Source organism: Bombus pyrosoma, linkage group LG12 (genome assembly GCF_014825855.1).
Source record: "Bombus pyrosoma isolate SC7728 linkage group LG12, ASM1482585v1, whole genome shotgun sequence".
In the NCBI taxonomy this organism is placed as follows: domain Eukaryota; kingdom Metazoa; phylum Arthropoda; class Insecta; order Hymenoptera; family Apidae; genus Bombus; species Bombus pyrosoma.
Window position 1 is genome coordinate 8958220 of NC_057781.1, and position 18336 is coordinate 8976555.

An 18336-nucleotide genomic window follows, 5' to 3' on the forward strand; every position below is an offset into this window, starting at 1 on the left:
ATACCTGAACAGAGAAGAAAGGGCCAATTATTTGGACGGTTGCTTCTTCATCGGCAGAAGGAGATGTGGATTGTTGTTCCGATAACTTTATGATACTTCCGGTTACACGTTGCAATTCTCTTACGTTTTGTCCACCTTTGCCAATGATTCGGCCAACTTGAGTACTTGGTACGAGAATCTCGATTGTCAATCGGACGTCCTCGGTTCCGCCCACGAATCCTTCCTCGCGCATCTTCTCGAAAATTAAGTATTGGGCCTAAAAGCGAATATCATTGGTGTCGCATAATCGTTACAGGAGAACCATACGAATGACATTTATTTGAACAGAAAAAAAAAGAAAGAAATGTAGAAGGTTGTAACGGGACCAACTATACATGCATTGTGCAACATGCCATTGGTACGGGTAAACCCTTCCATTATTTTAATTTCCCTGTTCTTTCAAGACGATGCATAGGAAAACCGCATCTTCTCAAACGAGACCAGGTTTGGTCGAGTACCAGCGTTTCCACGCGTTTATCGACGATAAAAACCAGTTAGAAACAATTGTCAAGATATTGGGATTCGAACACGGAACCCTGACGTTTGCAAACTAACGTGTTACCTACTAAGCCACAAAGTGACTACAAGCTATCTAACCAATTATTTAGTTCGCACTTTACATTCGTTGAATCTATGTAAAACTTGTGCTTTTCTTCGCGTAGAATTATACATATATCACAAAATTTATATCTATCATTATCTTTACATAATTCAAAACGTTATGACAATCGAAATTTTAGGTATACGTCGATTTCTAGATCTTTCATCTGCCAGAAACGTGCACTTTTCCGTTCTTTAAGCCCGAGCCTCGATATTTAGCATAAAAAATCATTAGATCTTACTTGACAAGGAATTAAACGTATTACTGTCATCTGCGCAAAACTTACTTTCCACTGCGATTCTGGTGATCCGACGATAGTTACTTTTCTGTCATTTTGTTGTTCTACAGGCTTGTCCTGCTCAATTGGCGCGATTTTCACACTGGCGCCAGAGAATCTGATAATGTTTCTAATGTGTGAACCCTTGCTTCCTATGATGGCCCCCACACTCGTATTCGGGATGTAGAGGAACGCAGTTTCTTGCGTATCTCCTATTGGAATACCTTGCTGCGCAGGTAAACTGGTTTGATAAGGATATGGGGCTGGTCCGGTGCCATACAAGCCGGGGCCACGTGAGCTGTATCCCATACCAGCAGTGGACATCATAGCCATTGGATGTAAACCAGGAAACATCAAGCTTTGGGGCTGTAACGATCATGTCATTTCGTTATTACGCAAGTTCGATCGTAACTTTGCATAATATTTGAAACGATTCAGTCGCTATGACTTCGCATAACTCGTAACACTTACTGCCATTGCTTGCAAGTCATTTTCATAGCTTTGGCGTAATTTGCTGGAAATCATAGATTCAGCTTTGCTCATGTTATCGATGCTGCCTTTGACCGTGATAATGCGCTCGAGATTGAAGTTGTTGATGTCGTTGATACTGCTTACGGTGATCTTCGTATCTGTATCCTGCATAATTTTCTTAATGGTGGTGCCACCCTTTCCGATAATTCGTCCAATCAAATTGTTGTGTGCAAGAATCCTCAATGAGATCTCGCTGTTAACAAACGGTTACGGCGCGTTAATAAACACACGTGCATCCATTATACAGACGCGTATAACAAATTTCATACGTAACATTGTTTGGAAATAATTTCAGAAACACCTGGGACTTCCATAGGAAATGGTACAGCGTTTTAAGCTTCTTACCCTTTACTTAAACCGTAAGCCTCCTGCTGCGTGACCTCCATAATTTTCTTGCAAGCATTCGTACAATTCTCTGGGTTACCGTAGATGGTAATAGCTTTTTCAGCAGCACCAAGGCTGTCCTTACGGTGAACATCCACTCGCGCGCGCGTCATCTGAGTGATCTGACGTATGGTAGAGCCCTGGCGACCGATTATGGCTCCCACCATCTCTGATTGTACAAGAATACGGAGCGGGAAGTCTGCCTGCCGTCCGGAGCCCGAAACCCCGGAATAAGCAACGCCGCTGCGCTGGCTGCGGCCTCTACGTCGGTTCTCCACCGTAGACATTTCCACTTTTAGCGGGCTACCCTCGTACTCGTGACCATTTAACTGGTTCACAGCCCTGTAAAACGGCGAAAAGACGATTGTCAGACCACAACAATCACACGATTAAAGGATGTCGACTATGAAAAATGCCTATGGACCGGATGATATGCGGGCTTATCTCCGCGGCAAACAAAGTCGAAACTTACTGCTGTGCTTGTTCTTGCGTCTCATAGCTGATGAGGACGGTTTGTAAATTAGGATCGCGCGAGGACAATTTCTCTACGGACTGCACTTGACCGCAGTTCGAGAACAGAGCCTCTATATCTTCTATTCTGATCTGAGCTGGCAGGTTGTTTACGATAACCTTGGATCCGGCACCGCTGTAACAAAAAAAGAAAGAAGTTCAGAAACGTCAATTAGCAAACGTTACACCTGGTCTCGTCACGTTAGAGGGTCGATAGTACATGGCGTGTACGATTGACGTAGAAAAGAAGGAGAGAGAAACTTGTTTTTCAGTCACGCTTCTATTAAAATTATCGCGGTTAAAACGCTTGGGAATCGATGTAATTTTACCAACTCGACCGAGCAAAGAGTTGTTGAATAAAAAACGAGACCTAGTTCGCAGGCTAATACATTTAAAAGCGAGAAGCAAATCGATCGTTAAAGTTAAACGGTTGTTTCTCTAGCTTAAAAAAGAAAAAGAAAAAAATGCAAAAAGCAGGAAAATCATCCATCGTCAATAATTTCTCGAAACGAGAATATATATGGTTGATGGTGCACAACCTATGTAAGTATAACGCAGGATTTGGGTCAAGAATTTCTCGGTATCGGCTTGAGATCGTCAAAAAGGACGGTGTGCCTGCTAAACAAAAATCAACTCGACGAGGAAAGAGCATGCGGCGAGTCGACACGAACGTGCTCAGACGGTGGTATGGTTACCAATGGAAATTGCGAGGCGGGGTCGTTACAACAGCTTCTCCAAACTTTTTTACCCCATTTAAGTAAATATTTCCTAAAAGTCGAGAAAATATCGTTGCAATATGAAGGAATAAAATGTTAGAAATTCGTAACGGATAGAATGCCAGCGCGTTGCAATTTCCATGAAAGTTTCTACGAAGAAGAATTATAAAAATACCAGACTCGTTAATCGCTAGTTGCGCGAAAATCGCTATATCGTGTTATTGCAATTATCTGCAAGTTCAGTTTCGGTTTTGTTTTACGTTTGTAAATACGATACGATTGCTAATTGCGTAAAATAAAGAAACTAATTACGCGAAATAAAGAGACCAAACGGCGATATCGTTGAAAAAAGTTCGATAATGAAAAGTTTATCGCGCGCAGTCGTTAGAAATTTGCTCGCAACGACGAGCCGTTCGATTCGCGACGATACACGGTGATCTATAAATTAACGCCAGTCTACGATATCGCAGAGGCTTGACGATGTTCTCGCCAAGAGCATCATCAGCAAAGATCGCATATGCGCGGATGCCCCCTGTTGACATTTTCTCTTTCTTTCTTTCGTTCGTTCGTTCAACATCTCCACGTCGAATTTATCCTCCTCCTCGCCCCTTGCGAGGGGGACGGCTCGACATGAAAGGCATCGCGAATCAAAAACAAACTCCACCCGTACCCTATCTAAATACCAAATGCGCCTTCGATTCGTCTCTCTTCGAACATAATTCGCCGCAAAATTGGCAATGCGAAACAGCCCGCAGTAATTTCATTTCGCGTTCATTACGTCGGTATATCCCTACGGTTCCTCTTTTCGCGGATATACTCGCGTCCACGTTAATCGAATTTCAAGGGGTGAAAAATCGCGAAATTGGACGCAGCCACGGCACTGAACGCGACGCAACATGAATGAACCAAATGGCAAGTAAGAAGAGGACGCGGAACGTGAAGAAGGAAAAGGAGGGTGAAACGGCTGAGACTCTCACTTTCGTACGTATCGATTTTTCAGCTCACCGACCCACTCAGCGTCAGGGCTTTCGACTAACCTTGAAGAAAACGTACCGACCGACCTAGCTTGTGCTCGGCCAATTATTACGGCCCGATGAGGACGCGGATAATCACGTATTCGGTCGGTTCGATCGTGAAAGTAAAACGATCGCCGTTTTTTCTTCTCACGGAAGCAGTACACACGTGGCATTAAACGCGCGTATAGGCGTGCTGCATCGCGGGGCGAAAAGATCGTCGGGAAATTTAATTTTTTCCCGCCACTAATTACTCTCCCATTCCGCGGACAATTTGCAAAGATAACCGATATTACTTAATCGTATATAGTTACGCGTTCGCTCGTGCTCGCGATAATATCACGTCCTATACCTGTCCTTGTCCGCGTTTGAACGAAACTAACGACGAGCGAAAATTCTACACCGTCGATTAAGGTCGAGGGGCGACCGAGATATTCGATATAAATACGCGTGAAAATAACGAATAATACCGTGGCGGTGGCTGGCGCCAATCGAAAGGATCGTCGGACGACGATTCCGGAGATAGGCGTAAAATCTTGCACGACGAATAAAACGGTTGAACAGCGGTACGGCACAAAAGGTGAGAGGGCGACGCGCGTGTTACGTGTGTGCGATGGAACTAATTTCAACCCCCCGGAAAACCTTAACCGAACAACTACCGTGGAGCACAACGCGTTCCTGGGTGGCCGATAGAGACTCCTCTCTCTGTCCATCGTCGGGGGCTGGAGGAGGTTCGAGGCTCGTCGAACCGAACTCTAGGACGTGCACGTGCTGGCGCCTGTAGAGAGACAACACGTTCGACCGAGAAAAGTCGATATTATGTCTCTGTTCGTACACAGAAGGTTCGTTTGCACGCGTGTATCGGTACGGGTTACGGGGCTACAGTGAGAACCGTGCAAAGGGCGGAGGAGGACGGCAGTTTGGTGGCAGGATGGAATCGCGGGGGTGGCGGCGAGGGTGAGAGCGGAGGCAGGCCTTTGTTTCGTGTGCTTTTGGGGATTTTCGGCGGCACCCGGTGTGGTGTGAGGTATATATGCAGGAGTGCGCAAGGGAACGTTGATATCGTCGGTTTCGTCTGGCACGCGGGTCCGTCTCCTCCACCGGCACGAACCCCCCACCCCCGCCAACGTATCTCCACGAGGAACCAAGCTAGAGCAGTAACCCACCAGCGCACACCAACATCGGCAACCACCACCACCACCACCACCACCACGTCACCTCCAACCTCAACCCTTTTTGCGCCTCTTTCCCTCGCTACCCTTCCTGACCACCGGCCTGCTCTGTCTCTCCTATTCTCCCCCGTCCTGCACACCCGCCGACGCATCACCCTTGCCGGATCTTGCACGCACGTGTAACTCGCGATTTCGTCCGTTCACCTTTAACGAAAGGCGGTATTTTCGTACGCCCACCACAGCGACGGAGGAAGCGAAAGAGACACGCGGGAAGAGCACAAGAGCAAACCGATAGATAGAGAAGGGAAGACGAGAACAGTGTGTATGTGTTTGTGTGTGTGTGTGTGAGAGAGAGGGAGAGAGAGAGGGCCTTTTCTGAGCCCGAGGCACATACCGACAGGGATGGACGCGCGACGACCGCAGACCACGGGTCACCCCCGTGGAAGAGCTTTTGATCTCGCCTAAGACACGTTTTTTCCGACTCTCTTTTTCTTCTCTACTTTACTCCTTTTTTTTTTTTCGTTTAACAAGCCAATGGACTCGGACGGTCGCTTCTGGAGGAAGCGATGGTCGGAAGCGGGTCGCGGGAGGGATGGTGGTCGAGCGAACAGGGGGAGGGGGCAGTTGACGAAAAGTTCGAGGGTCGTAATGCGGTGCAGTTAATTGTGAAGGGAATTGGGACTCGTTACGCGCCGCTAGTCGCGTAAAAATGGAGCACATTTACGCAGGGGTAATTAGCGCGCGAGCCACGCGTGTGGCGATTTTTTTCTTGCTTTTTAGAGATGCACCGGGAATTACGCCGTGTAATCATCCCCTGTGAGTTTTATGGTCCCGTTGCTCGTATTTATACGTTTTACCGGACCGTACTCGCAATCTACGAAGTGGCAGCGCGTTTGTCGCTTTTAATCGCGTTCTACCGTCCACATGGTGCGCGTGATTTTTTCGCCAACGTTCCTCTTCTGCGAACTCGTCCAAGTCGTTGCCGTAGCCGCTGTCTTTCCCAAGTTACCAAGTCCGCGAGTCCACGCAAGTTGAAAGATAAAGGCGAAAGATAAAGCCACGTAACGTTCATCCTACGACTGGATGATCCAACCAAAACCTACACTTTCGTTCCACCGATTTGATAAAACGGTACTTGCACTTGCGAAACATCCGTACATCCTGTTTTCGCGCTAAAGCGCATACGATCGACGAATAAGTATTAGCCGAGAAAGAAACTGGGCAACGAAGTGGCGCCCGATGGAACGTGTACGGTCCTGGCCGGAGAAGCGTCGACGTCGTTGACTGAACCGGCGGGGCGCACGGCGCCAAAATCGATTTTGAAAAGGGAAAGTGGCATGTACGCGCCAGCAGCGTGGCTTTACATACACAGTATGCGCACGATTCGCGACAAAAACGTGTAGGAGGTAAAACTGCAGCCGCGGCGAATAAAGGTTGCAGCACACACCGCGTACGTTGCAGATGCGCGCGGCACACGTACACAGGCACGAACAGGCGTTCGCGACACACAGGTAACGCGTGTGCAACGCGGTTCGAGCGCGCAGATACGCCACACAGCCAACATTTACATACACAGGCGAGGTCTGGTTGATGCCTCTTTTTTCTGGCCACGAGTACCTCTTTCCCATTCACGTGTGAGCGTTAGAAGGGAAGTTGGCGTCTCAATTCGGTGTAACGTGCATGTACCCTGTGTACGAGTGCGTAGCACGTGTACTCCGCTTGCCTGTTACGCGTGCGTGTGCATGCCACGCACGTGTATACGATGCGCTTGGGCTCTGTGAATGGCGCCACATGATGACAATTTCGGTGATTTTTCCCAGTGTTCAAGCCGGAAGCGATGCGCGCTCGCCTGATGGAGCCTCGGCGGTTTCACGGCCTTCTCTTTGTATTTCCACGGATTTGATAAATCGGATATAACCCGAGACAGCGAAACGGTTACTAAACTGTTCGTTTTCACCGATTGAACCGCTCTTAATGGAGCAAGCCATTCGGCCACATACTACAGGGATAGACGAAAGAAAGTTTAAAGGAAGAAAAGAAACGGAAAGAAGAAAGAAAGAACAGATATTGAAAGACAGCGGAATCTTGTATCTGGCCGTAATTTAAATATACCAAGTTTCGAGAAAAAGAAGATTCGCGTGTAATAAGTTGATACTTTGACAGATTAGCTCGCGGATGGCTTAACTTTCGTGGGTTAACGCTCCAGCACGAGTTATTTTTAACCGTTTTATGTGTATCAATGAGATCCAATAGATATCGGCCATAATGTAGCAGATAAGACGAATATTCGACAGAACCGGTAGAGAGATTTACGATGCTTCTGAGAGTTTTTCAACGTTGAGACGTACGAAGCGAACCAAGTAGATAACGCGCTGTATTGAAAAGCGATACGCGACCGATGCGTTTCGTTGTCGACGAAAAAGATAAGATTCCTGCGGAAGCTTATTAATATTGACACACCTCGGGTGTGAACGTTCATGCGCTACGTTCGGTATCTGCCGATCCATGATAAACACATATTACCTAGCACTCGTTAACGTTCGAAATAGAGTAGCGTAAGATCATTCTGACAGCGTTGTTTAATATCGCTGCTATCCGCAATACGCTATCTACGATACTTACTACTGAAATGGACTCCCCGACATGGGTTGTACGAGATATTCAAACACGCGACCAGTATTGTGCGCGATAAAAATTTATACCTAGTCACGGCATAATTTTCCAGATAACAATTTTTTTTTAATTACCGCCACACGCGATTGCAAGTGCAGTTGCGATAAGAAACAATGTATCGATATTTTAAATATTCCGCTTATCGACATAGGCAACGTTGTAACGCAGATTAACGTTCGAATGAAATATTCAAGACGGTTCATAGGTGAGAGAAGATTCGAATCGACGAGTATAAACAAATTCTAAAACGGGCATTTAAAAACGGGATATAAGAGGCAAAGGGTAGGGGCGTACGTATAGCTCGGTTGATAAGCGCCGTTCAAACACCGTTTCCCTTCTATTTTGGTCTTCTACATCGAGTGCAAATTGTTGAAACCAGCCTCGATACCTTATCGATACGGCGACTGTATAATAGAAGCGAGTACCGCGAAGAGTCACAAAGTGATACGATAGCGACGTTTCGAGTGCTCGGCGGTCCGGTTGCGAATCGCAGGTTTCAACGATGCCGTAGCCGCGTGCAATCGTAGCAACCGACCCAGCCGAGAAAGCTTAGTGCCACATTGTTTGGCGCCTGTAAAACCGTCCTCGAATCGAGGTCGCGATCGTCGCCACTGCAACCAAGGGTCAACGAGTTGGAGGAAAAAGACGGGCACGACGATAACACGTTCCTGAACGACGGAAAAACTGTTCGATAAAAACTACTGGCCGAGTTATCGGCCGGAAACGGTGTAATCGGTACGGTTACACGATGGTTGTGAATTTCAGCCTGTTACACGTTCACCAGAAACACTTATCTACTCTTCCGTGGGTTTCGGGAAGGTGTGTACGCGTATCATGAGAGTCGCAACAGCTGTAACGCGCGTTCACCGTTTCCAACCGTGTTATATGCGTTGTATTAGCGCGACGAGAGAAGAAAACGTAGCGGCGTCACCGATCGACCTATGCGTGTAATACAAAACGCAACGTGGTCGTGGCGTGCATATCGAAAGTTATGACTCACGGCGCTCTGGATCTACGAACTCTGCCTTCGTGAGAGAGTCTGTGTTCGCGTCCATTGACAACGACACGTGGCGTACAAAGGCGATGGATGGCTACACACCTTCCTATTCCCGTAACTAAACCACGCCGCTTATAAGGTTTACAGCGTGTTCCGGTTATGCCTCCGAATTATCCCATTTAATCCAATGCCCACGTAAAGAGTAAAACAGATTACGCGTTATAAATGGACGATGCGATCTAGATTTGCGAGTAGCGCCGCGTCGACTATAGCGCGCCCGTTTATACAGCGTTCCAGTAGTTTTCTCTATAATAGCAGAATCGTTTATATTAGCCAGAGTTTTTTCAACGCGACCCAAGTAACTTTTCTCTGTTCTCGCCACGCATACAGATCGAACTAGTTAGATTGCAGCGTTCCTGCGTGTATATATCTACCTATGTGCATCAATAATGCAACGATTCTCGATGAACGTTAAAGATCATGCAGAAATTACGTTCGATGGTTGGTGATTATACGATCGAGCCGAGTGATTTTCAGCGTACAGTTATGAACGGTACAATTTCATGAAAAGTTCAGCCTCCGATCTGGCGGAGCAAGAACTGGTCGTCCCAATTTTCATGATTACACTCGCGCTTCTCGTTCGTTCGTAACAAAGTATACCGTAGAGCTCGTCGTGTTGCTCTATTTAAATCTTTCTACGGAAATCTTTGCGTGCAATCCTGCCGTGTTAATACGAACGGCACTGTCCGATCGAACGATGCTTTCGAGAAAAATGACTTTTGATATTTAACGATCGGCCATCGAATAACGTATTACGTCGCCGATGTAAACTGTTGTGTCTTCGGTTTCGACGCGGATACACGGCTTTCTTGCTCAATGTATATATAGATAATTTTTGTGCCGTCTGCGACCGATGACTGGATTCGAGCGAAAGTTGCAGATACGCCCATTTGAGTTTTACGCGGCTGAAATTCTGCTCGCCACTTTGCCTTCTACCACCCGTTCCGATCCATTCCGATTTTTACTGCTTCGTATCGTACGCTTTCCAGTAATTTTCTAATCTCTCCAGTGTCATATTCGACTAGTCGTTACGCGCGTATTGTAATTGGTTTGGCAACTAAGTTTCTTCGCGGTCCGTAGCATCTAATGACAAAATCCGCAATCGCTTAGTTGCCACCACAATAGAAACGCGCCGTCTCGAACGCGAAACGCGTGCAACGGACGCTAGGAGAATTCGCCCAAACGTTTCTCGGCGTCGCTATCTACAAAGAATCCGTGCTTAGCAGGCAAAGATTATGAGGAAGAAACGGCAAAGAAGATGGACAATTAAGAGGACGTAGGAATATTTTCTGTATGAATATGACCCAACTCCGACCTGACTCGATTAGACCGATTACGTGCAGCGACTTACGTCGACTTTGTTCGAAAGACGTCCAAAGTCTTGCTTTAAATCACGGTAATATCATTACCCACGGCGTTGCAAGTTTCATCGACGATAAATTACTCATAAACTTTGCTCGTTTGACCAAGATGTCGCAGCATCGCTGATAGCCCAGCGAGCGTTTCTCAGATACAAACTTGACATTTCTTTCAACACCACCGATCTAGTCGAAGCCTAGAAGTTTAGCGAGAGGAAGATAGCATGGCGAGCGAAAGAATTTCACGCGCGGAGAAAATTTCGCGTATACCGAGGCAGAGAAATCCGTGGATGTTGCGCAACTGACATAGAAATTCGCAAGCGCGATGAAGAGAGAAAGAGAGAGGGGGAGAGAAAGAGAGAGCGCGCGAAACGATCGAAACGGGCCAGGAGGAATTAAACAAAAACGAATCGACGGTTCGCGTATTATGCGGCAGAATTTCAATTGACTTTGTCCCGGTTAATGCCGGAATCCCTATTCCGGCACGCGGTTGTCGCTATTATAGCGACTGGCCTCGATATACAAACTGCTAAACGGTCATTTTATTTTTAACTTTACATTCAAGTTCCGCGCGGCCACCGACTGAAACAAAAGGAGGCTTTTATTTGAACTCAATAATATCGAGTTGTCACGAAGGTTGGACTCGAGTTAGTGCACGCTAATACCCCGCCCGTTCCGTTCAGTCATAACCTCGTTACATTCGAACTCTTTAAACACCTGTCCAAGCTCGATGGACGCCTCGCTAATTGTAAGTACCATTGTTCCTCCTTTCGTCGTTTTTCATTTTCCCCTTTCGTTAAATATTTACTAGGCTTTCCTACGAATTGCGATCGTCCCAGGCGATCGGCTCGTTAACATTTTTCATTCGACGTCGTTAACCGATTCGACGATCGCTATTGGGGCGCGTATCGCGCCTGTAAACATCGTGGAAGCAGGGCAGAAAAACGAGTGGACGCAACGTAATACGCCGGTGTGTACAGGGTGAGCGCCGCACGATGATTAAATAGCGGCGGGATCTTGTAACGCGATACGTTCGGATATTTTTGTATTCGAAAAGTTATTACGCTCGATAAAAGCCAAGGGGATTCGTTAACGCCACCGGGGTGGTTTCATCGGCGCGAAGCTTTTTTTCTCTCGAGACGCCGGCCGCTTCGAGCAACGCCAGCGATTTCATAGCTCGGCGAGAAAATAATCCTTGGAAAATAGCGGAGAGAAAGAAAAGAAATAGGAAGATGGTGGAAAAAAAGAGGAACGAGGCTGGCTGCTCGAGCGCGATCTCGAGATCAACGCTTTCTGTATTTACGATTGGGAAAGATCATTGAGTGGCACGCTCGAAAAACAACTTTTGCAATTCATGATCACGCGTCACACGATATCCAGAGAAACGTGGAAGGCGATAGAGGCGCGAGCAAGGAGAAAAACCAGCCTATATACGCGAATTCTTACTCGGGAGAAAAAAGGGGGCAAGGGGGGATGCAACCTCGACTCGCGCGCACTGGCTGCCCGTGGAAGGTGAAGTAGGTATCGATAAATTGTCCAGAGCATCAATTACAATCATATACAATTACGAGCGCTACCTTTCACCGAGGGCGAAAGCGCAAGAGCGCGACCGGCCAGGCACACGTGGCGCTCTTAACGGCGTCGACAACCGCGCGCGCACTCGGGAACGCGACAACGATTTCCGGCCGGTTCGTGGAAGAAGAAGACGATAAAAAAGGACAAAGAACCATACGCGGTGGGAAGGGGTTCGCGCCAGTCAGAAGACGAGGAACAAGAAGAGAAGAGAAGAAGGACGAGAAGCGGAGAAAAAGAGAGAGAGAGAGAGAGAGGAGGGACGGAATAGAAGGAACTGGAAGTTAGAGAGAAGGAGCACAGAGAAAAGGATAGGAAAGGTGCGATGAGTCAACGCGCGGGAACGACGACGAATCATCGTCAATTTCACCGCGAAGCTATGCAGACCGGCGACCACTGACGTAATCATAGCACGGAGGCACCATTGGCCCTTTTATCGTGGCCGTTGTTACCAGAACGATCTGCTTTTCTGCAATGCAAAAGAAGGGGAGGAATAACGATCCTCGGGGGGATTTCCCACATACGCAACGAGTCACTGCCACTTCCAGGTAGCCACTGATAATTTCCTCTTTGCATATCCGCCGACGTTCTAGGAGCGTATGTCAATGTCTTCGTTTCTTGGAAGAAAGCCGGCTCTCCGTCGCTTCCTGGCTCTTTCTTTGTCGCGTTCACGATCACGGTTATCGATTTCGACATGACTAAAATTATCGTCCAATTCGGTTCGGTCCGCGTGCACACAGCCGTTGAATGTTTAACGATACAATGATCGAAGGTGAAACGGTGGCCATAGATGAAACGAACGTCCAATTGGCATACTCTTCCGGTCATTTAGACTAATCTCCGAATCCTAAGATGCTCTGGAACGATTCCTTCGTAAACGATCGCGTTTCACAGACGACCACACTAAATCCAATCGTATTATCGTCGAAAGTAATCGCCATATAACTCAAAGGACGTTCTATCTTGCCAACGACTCACGTATGCGTTTAGATATTTATTGGAAATAGAACGTAGAATCGATAGAATACATCGTACGGAAACGTTACGAAAGTACGGTGAATTTTTGCAAGAGCGATTATCGCGTCTCGCGTTACGAGGCGAAGCAAAACTTCGAATTACACCGGGACACGAAGGCGCGCGCGAGAGCGCGTTTCGACGCGGCTAGAAGGCGCGCGTATAATAAAATTTGGGCTGGTCGAATTCATTCAACCGCCGCTTCAATAATTCTGAACGAAACAAGGCGAACCGGCGGTTAAAAGAGACGCTAATACGGACATTGAAAAGCCGACAGTCGAAAAAGGGAGGAGAGTAGGCGGGAGAAGCGCGGTAGTGGAAGAGCAGAGGACACGCACGTCGTCGTCGCGACGCTCTCTTTTCCTCGTTCGGTCCAGCGCTAAGCCGACAGAGAAGTTTATTCTAGGACGACGAAATTCACAATAACGATCCGAGAGGAGAGACGCGGCCGCAGACGGGCTCGAGATATTTCTGCGCGACGAATTAGCAAGTTGGTCTGCAACTTACATGTACCAGCCGTCGGAGAACGCGACCGAGAGACGAGGAGGAGGAAGAAGAAGGAGGAGGAGGAGGAGGAGGAGGAGGAGGAGGAAGGTTCGATGTGAGCGTGGAAAATGCGAAACAAACGGGCGAATATGAAGCGAGCCGGTGACTCGAGCGAGAAAAGGACGAACCGACAGAAACCGAGGACGCGCGAACGACGTCCAAGGAAACCGCCAAGGGGAAAAGCTCGTGGAAAACGCTAATGGGAAGAGGAAATCTCGATCGAGAGGAAGAAAACGGAGATACCATAGATCGCGCGATAACGAGGCGAGCAACCATCTATCCTATCGTAGATCTCGGTGGATCGATTCTCGAAGAGTGCGGTGCGTTCGTGCGATATTCGCCTAGGATGCGTCGTGACACGCCGACAACCATAACAGCATCGATTTCTCTCGAGATTATGTCGTGGATCGTTCGAAAGCGAGAACGCGACCGACGAACGCGAAGTGCGAAATTGTCGAATTGCCTTGCAGCTAGAGACGCGGCAGCAATCGCGTTCCGTGCTCGTTCCGGCCGTTTTGCCTTGGTGACAGGTTTTCCTTGGATCGCGTAATAATTTTCAAGACGATCGCGCTACGATACGTTTATCGAGCGATACTCGCGATTAAAGCGCATTAATGAATCACTCTGTTACTAAGCGCAGGAATGCACGGAAGCATTCCGCGCCTTGATATCGTAAACGAGGTGTGCTTGAAACGTGCGTTTGATCGCGATACACAGGTTTAGAGCTAGATCCGGCAACGAGCACCTTTGCAAACGCGACCTTCCCCCGCCCCCTCCCCCAGCAACAAGTGTCCCTTAAAATCAATTGTCAATGGTAAAAGGGAGACGAGATGCTGACGAGATGTTTGCTCGTATCGGTACATCGGGCTATTTTAACATTTATGCGATGCAAAGTGGAAGAGATCCTGCTTTCGAATGCTTGGAAGGGCGTGAGTTTTACAACAAAGGTGATTCCTTTTATATATTCGTACGAGATTCTCTTTTTGCGTGTTCTCGCGAAATCTAGCACTATCGCCGCGGAAGAGGTTTCTATTTTAAAAGTTTCGATTAACCTATTTCGAGCGTATAGATGATAAATGTGAATGATAAACGAAACAATATCGTGTAAGGAGCAACAAAGAGGAAAGAAGAAGAGGTATTTTACAAGATACGTGATAAACGTGATCCTCGTGTAGCTGTTCTCTTCAGCTCTCAAATCTTCAAGGTTTCGATGAAAAGTTGATGTCATAGGTGTGCGAAAGCTGTATATACACACACTAGGCCAAAGCATTTAGTTATTCGACTCGACGAATACGAGACTCGCAAAAGTGACCTAAATCCTAGATAGGGACACCGATACCTTACAGACGCTTAGAACGACCCGAAGATAGCGGCGAATGGTCAGTGGCGTCGCCGAACATCGATTCGTAATTTCATTTCGCATCGCCTGGGCCGTTAACATTGGCGCGGCTAAGACCGGCGACGTGATTTCCGGTTGCCTCGCGATTAAAACGGCATTCGGGTTACGGAATGGGAGAAAGTTGCGCAATCTGAAGAACAACAGACCGAACAACACGAATTTTACCGCTATTTCCACGAGATTCTTCGATACGCCTAAACATAGATCCGGTCGTAAACATATTTCTCGCGTTGAAATTTGTTCCTGTCTATCGAGAGTTAATCGTCTACGATAAATTTGTCGTAAGAAAAATGCGCAATTATCGAAAGGAACGTCTGAAAGCTACCCTGTTATCCTGCTATATCGACATGTACGCGATTCCAACGATGCCGCGAACGCGCGTTCAACTTCAACCAGCATGATGAAGCACGCAACGACTCGGTATACGTATAGTCGCGTGTGTAAAGAGTAACGATACGGATGTAAACAAGGCGAACACTTACACGAACAATGATCCTGTAAATTCGCAGATATGGCGACGTTCGTCGTGGACTTATTGGTAGTCAGCCAATAGAATTGTCCTCGTTCGTTAGCGACGCAACAACGATGCTCGTTGGCAACAACATACCGCAAAAACCCACTGAATTTCCCCTTCCTGTTTTGTAGATGATGCTCGTTCCTTCGACGGTTAACCTTACTTTCCGCGCCTTCGACAGCCACGATAGATGCGCAAAGTTCGCGCGTAACACGGTTTCACGTAAAGATACACACACGCGCATTCATAGAGAAGGTTAGAAGAGCCTGGTCGTAAACACGCTGGCGAACGTTCCGAATCGAGTCCGAACGAGACAGACTAATCCGAAAGCGAGTTTTCGTGTAATCAAGAAGCACCGCGTGCGTAAACTACAGGCGGCCGGGTTAGAGTACGGGTAGTGTGTTCGAGAAATTGTTCTCGCGCTTGTCTTGTATCGGCGAAATTGTACCTAAGTTTCGCCGGATGGTGGAGATGGAGAACACACCGGTCACGCGAGCATCGACTTTGTCCGCGGGTCGAGGAATTTCGTCGGGGCCGCGTGACTTTTGGTATCGAGTTACCACCACGAAAATTACAAACTGTTCGAAAACGATACGGCGGAAAATATGTAAAGGAAGTCGGCGACCTGGATCGATCGACGGCATCCAAAGATCGAAATGGAACGACTATTCCACACACTTTCGATTCACAGGGATCGAACTCGCGGATTAATCGTCGACGGCGTGGTACAAGCTGGTTCCATATGACGTAGAAGAAAAATCGTTGGCGTTTTGGAATTCGCTTCGTCACTTATACACACACGTATTGGTTGAACGCACAAAAATTTCGTACAGTGGCCCTGCGCGGTCGAAACGTAATCGAAACACGTTGATAAATTGAAGCGACGAATAAAATCCATCCAACTCACACCGTACTGTATATACGTGATTTTAGTGATACCACGTGTCCGTGATACGATGAAGATAGTAGCAAACTCTGGAACCACTTTTGCCAGCAGTCCCGTTAAATTTCGACGCGCTGTCGCGCGCTGAACGGAAAGGGCGTTGACGCGCAACACGTACACAAATCGGAACAACGATACAAGGACGAAAATCACGGAACATTACCTATTCGCGATAGATTTAGCGAACAAAAATAATTTTTCGCGACACACTGGCTCACGTCCCGCCGCGAACTGCGAACGCGAGAAGAGCCGGTCGACCCGAGCGCCACGCTCAATCAGCGCGGAAATCGAACTTGCACGAAGATATACGGAGAGACACGAACCGCGTTAAGGCGAGAGATTACAATGCACGCGAATTCATAGCGCGGCGAGTTTGCAGAATTCGCTTCATTCTGTGAAACTAATATTATCTCTACGCGATCTTAATAGACGCATATTTTTATCCTTGTCGATAATCTCGATGCTGGACGAGACTGCATAAATCGAAAGACGTTCGCCTATTTAGAATAATCGAGTAACGGATCAACCAGACATCTTGTAATTGTAGCGTTTTCAATCGTTCGTTTTCTTTGATATTTATTCGCGATCAAAGATACCCGAGAATCATAATGAAAGTGACGAAGGCGATCGGAACGAAGAATTTTCTCGGAACCGATCGACCAACAACGATTCCCCGTCTAAATAAATCAGTCGATGTAAAATCTTCGTACACTCGAAACGTCCTTCTTCCTCCCATTCAGGGAAAAATCTCGCCGTATTTCGAGTTGTTTTGCGAAGAGCTGAATTTCAGCACATAATGATGGTGATTTTTAGACAGGCAAGCGTTTCAACCGCCTTGAAGAGCAAGACGAACGAAGAAAGAACACCGTAAAGAGATCATACCCCGTCTGTATCGATAATTCGCCGTTATCGAAACTTGAAGAGGTCTAGCGTAATCGTCAATTTGAAAGTAAAATCACGCGGGAGGAATCGGTCGGACAGAGTCAGTCGTTGGAAGCGTGCCACTAGGAACAACAAAACGCTCACGATCCAACCGATGGAACACAAAAATAATCCCATGATTTTATCGTAATCTTATGTACACAACTATTCGTTCTGCATCGAATAACGCGAACCTATTACCTGTACGCTGGATTTTAAAAAACATTGCGTCAACGAATCCACCGTGAGTTCAGGTTCGTTCGATAATCCGACAGTCACGCATCTTCTTTTTTCCACGTGGTATTCGTACGGTAAGATATTCAAATTCCATGCACGTATAGATAAATAAATTATCCTCAGCATCGTGCCTCGTGCGACGCTTATATGTATATATATATGTGTGTGTGTGTGTGTGTGTGTATATATATATAGATCTAAATATGCTGAAAAATATTCTACGGGCGAAAAAAGGGCGGTGGCCGAAAGAGAATCGGAAAGCCCGCTCCAATACTGTCGTGTGTAAATATTCGATGAATTCATCGAAAAACCGGCAACATCTGAATAGACCCTTCATCCGCGTGCGAATTTTTTTTTTTCATTCTTTTACTTCCATTTTACAAGTTGACGGACCATTCAACGTGAATTTTTCCTAATTAATCAATATCCCGGACCGGTGCTGGCTCGACCATGCGTACGGCTCTCCCCGGCGAAGAAACGGGAAAAACGTGGACAGAAAAACACTCGTTGCGCGAACAATTTTGTTTGTACGTAAAAACGACCGGCCGGTGAGCACGCGGCAGCCACGGACACTCGTCCGGAATTCTCCTATAATTAATTTCCCGATTATATTGAGCACGCGTTCCGGCAAGTACGCGCGCGTACTCCACGTTTCGCTAACCCTAGTTTAATTCATTTATCACTGCGTAATGTCGATCGCGTTATCGCGAAATCTCTTCCTTTTTTTCTTTTTATTCGACCTCGCTTCGCTCGCGAATAGAACAGACCGCGTTAAAAACGATTAAAAAATTTTTTAAACGCGCGGTGAAAAGAGTCCTTTCGATCCGCGAGCCGAGCTTTCCCCATCAAAAATGTTCAA

The 18336-nt window shown here is 47.1% G+C and overlaps 1 protein-coding gene across 4 annotated transcripts in view; it reads right to left on the bottom strand.

Annotated features, from left to right (window-relative positions):
• LOC122573842 (insulin-like growth factor 2 mRNA-binding protein 1) overlaps nt 1-18336 on the bottom strand; it is a 58183-nt gene that overhangs the window by 20171 nt on the left and 19676 nt on the right. The window contains exons 1-6 of one of the 4 annotated variants that reach the window (XM_043740752.1): nt 16284-16555; nt 2305-2478; nt 1794-2174; nt 1389-1641; nt 927-1283; nt 5-256 (exon numbers count right to left, since the gene is read on the bottom strand). In XM_043740752.1, coding sequence (XP_043596687.1) covers nt 5-256; nt 927-1283; nt 1389-1641; nt 1794-2119 — 1188 coding nt within the window. In that variant the 5' untranslated portion in view covers nt 2120-2174; nt 2305-2478; nt 16284-16555. Of the gene's footprint in view, nt 1-4; nt 257-926; nt 1284-1388; nt 1642-1793; nt 2175-2304; nt 2479-15344; nt 15967-16054; nt 16556-18336 lie in introns of those variants that run through there. The other 3 variants (XM_043740751.1, XM_043740750.1, XM_043740749.1) reach the window with 3 other exon arrangements.